The following is a 2,673-nucleotide window of genomic DNA, read 5'->3' as shown; positions in this document are numbered from 1 at the left end:
TAGACCGATGACAACTACAATAACTACTACCAAAGTAACAGTTACAGCTGGTATAATGGTGATACTATTGTCTGCTTTCTCTGTAAGAATTACTGTAATATAAATTATATTACTCTCTATATCACAGAATATCATGGCTTTATTCAGATTATATTGCCATGTTAAAATATCTAGAAAATGACCAAGACGATATCCTTCAGAGGGATTCATTCAGCCCGTTTAAAAGTACAAAACAGAACACTCTAAAAAAATTTACTAAAATAGAATACTTTGATAGTTAAACATGCCAAGAGTGTAATAGATATTCAATCACAAAACTAGTCCAATATCAAATATATTTTATATCTATTCATCAAATCAAAGTCTTCCTATCTGCACAAACGATGCCTTACATATAGTAGATACAACAACTAAAAGGCAAAGGACATTCCTGTCTCCAGCTTTTATAATGTTTACAGCACCCCTATGGTATATAATAAATATAACATTCATTTCGATTATAGCAAAAGGTTCACAGCATAAAAATAGTATAAACATAGAAAGGGTTGTATTTTTAAAGTTTGGCCCCTACAGATCAAATAATTAATGATCTACCTTCAGCACAGGTATCACCCATTTTACCAGCAGCACAGCCAGCGGTACATGAACCATTAGTCTGGAGACATGTCTTCTTAAAACAGTTACTACTACAGTTCTTGTTACAAACATCACCATAATATCCCTTAATACATCCAATAGTACAATAACCATTAGATATATTACATACTGGATTATTGTCTTGTGATTGACATGTTTTATTACATGGTTGTTTACATGACTGTCCATAATATCCATCGTCACATTGGGTACAATTCTTATTGTCATTCTGACTACATATAATACAGTTTTTACTACAATCATTAGTACATGTAGGTCCTGATTTACCAGAAATACAACCATGTATACAACTACCATCATTTCTATTACATGTACCATTTTTACAACCTGTACTACATTCACCATCACAATTATTACTATATCTGCCATTAATACATCCGACACTATATCTATCTCTATCACAGGTTGATTTACCAGGTAAACATCCTGTACTACCAGTGGCGTGGTGGTCAGGGGAAGGGGGCACTTGCACGTGTCAGCAAAAAACCGCACTTGACACAGTGGCGCCCCTCTCTCATTATAATTTTAGATATTTAAAATCATTTTTTCTATTCGTCTTCAAAAGGAGAACGTACGCAGATAAGCTATGATAACGTCCTTTATCCATTCCTGTACTTTCATTCTTGAAAACTTATGGCTGTATGTGCGACTCAACTAAATAGCGTATTTGGAAAGCTAAACTGGAACTACGTTTTGTAGGTTATGATTTTGTTTTTGTCGTATTATTTGTAGGAGTGTTAATTGCCTTGTTGTTATTACCGTTATGAATTTCATTGCAAACTTGCAATTTTAGTTTCTAGAAGGTTACTAGAAACAGTAGATCGTTCGTCACTTAAATATTCGCACGTATGCTATTGAATTTTCCATAAATAGATTTACAGAAATCTGCACAATTCTCTGTTTTTTAACAGAACATCTATGAGGAAAGCTAGAAGCTTTTAGTCCGAAAAATGACTCTGATTTTGGTAAGTCGTGGCGTAGAACTTTTGAGTTTTGCATGAGCATTCCAAAGATAAAGCAAAAGTTTGTATGTCTGAAGACATTCTCGATTATTTGTGGCATGGCGATCTTAACATGCTCTAAGATAACTTTCCGTCGCCGTAGCAGCTCAGTAAGGACGCCTTTCCGGAGCTACAGCTGTCAAAAGCACTTATTCAAATACTGATCTGAACGATATTCTGATTCTAATGCTCTTATTAAGAATTAATTTATCTTAGCTGCCATAAGCAGTATAAGTTCTTACATTCAGTGCATCCATTGTTCTTATCACATTTAGACAGTCTACAGTTTGTAGGACATTGTGACTGACATTTTATACCCCAATAACCATCATTACAAACTTCACAATCACCATTATTCTGGATACAACCACCATTACAATTAGTAGGACATGGTGTATCACATTTATTACCATAATAACCAGAATTACAATTGTTACAATTACCACTATTCTGGATACAACCACCTTTACAATTAGTAGGACATGGTGTATCACATTTATTACCATAATAACCAGAATTACATCCACCATTATTACAATATCCGTTATTCTGTTGACATCCTTGTTTACATCTATTACAGTCGTCATTACATTTCATACCCCAGAAACCTTTTTTACAAGCTTCACAATCACCATTATTCTGGGTACAACCACCATTACAATTAGTAGGACATGGTGTATCACATTTATTACCATAATAACCAGAAGTACAGTTGTTACAATTACCACTAGAATCACAGCCATCTTTACAGTTATTTCCACATTCTAAGGAGTAATATAAGACTTAAAGGGATTGTAAAGTGGTTTTATAAATTTGTTGTGTCGAGGACACTGATAGCATTAGTTTGCACCATTCCAATTTATACTCAGACGTCTGTGGTACTTGCAATTCCACTGAAACTTAGTTTTAAAGACGCCATTACTCCTGAAGACCTAATTCGATACCAACATATTTCGTGATTTGTGGTGTCATCAAACACTTTAGTGGAATTGCAGGAACCTGATATATCTCCTTT

At 34.2% G+C, this 2,673-nt stretch overlaps 1 protein-coding gene across 1 annotated transcript; it reads right to left on the bottom strand.

Moving 5' to 3' along the window:
* Window positions 1-1,865: 1,865 nt before the first annotated feature.
* LOTGIDRAFT_145905 (hypothetical protein) lies at window positions 1,866-2,420 on the bottom strand (the record flags this gene model as incomplete). Its single annotated transcript, XM_009062854.1, has 1 exon — window positions 1,866-2,420. A coding segment is annotated over one exon (555 nt), but the record flags the coding sequence as incomplete, so codon positions are not given.
* Between the last annotated feature and the right edge of the window lie 253 nt (window positions 2,421-2,673).

This window comes from Lottia gigantea (assembly GCF_000327385.1).
Source record: "Lottia gigantea unplaced genomic scaffold LOTGIsca_538, whole genome shotgun sequence".
Classification (NCBI taxonomy): Eukaryota; Metazoa; Mollusca; class Gastropoda; family Lottiidae; genus Lottia; species Lottia gigantea.
Note: the sequence above shows the minus strand (reverse complement) of the source record. Positions and strands in the feature narration are given on the sequence as shown.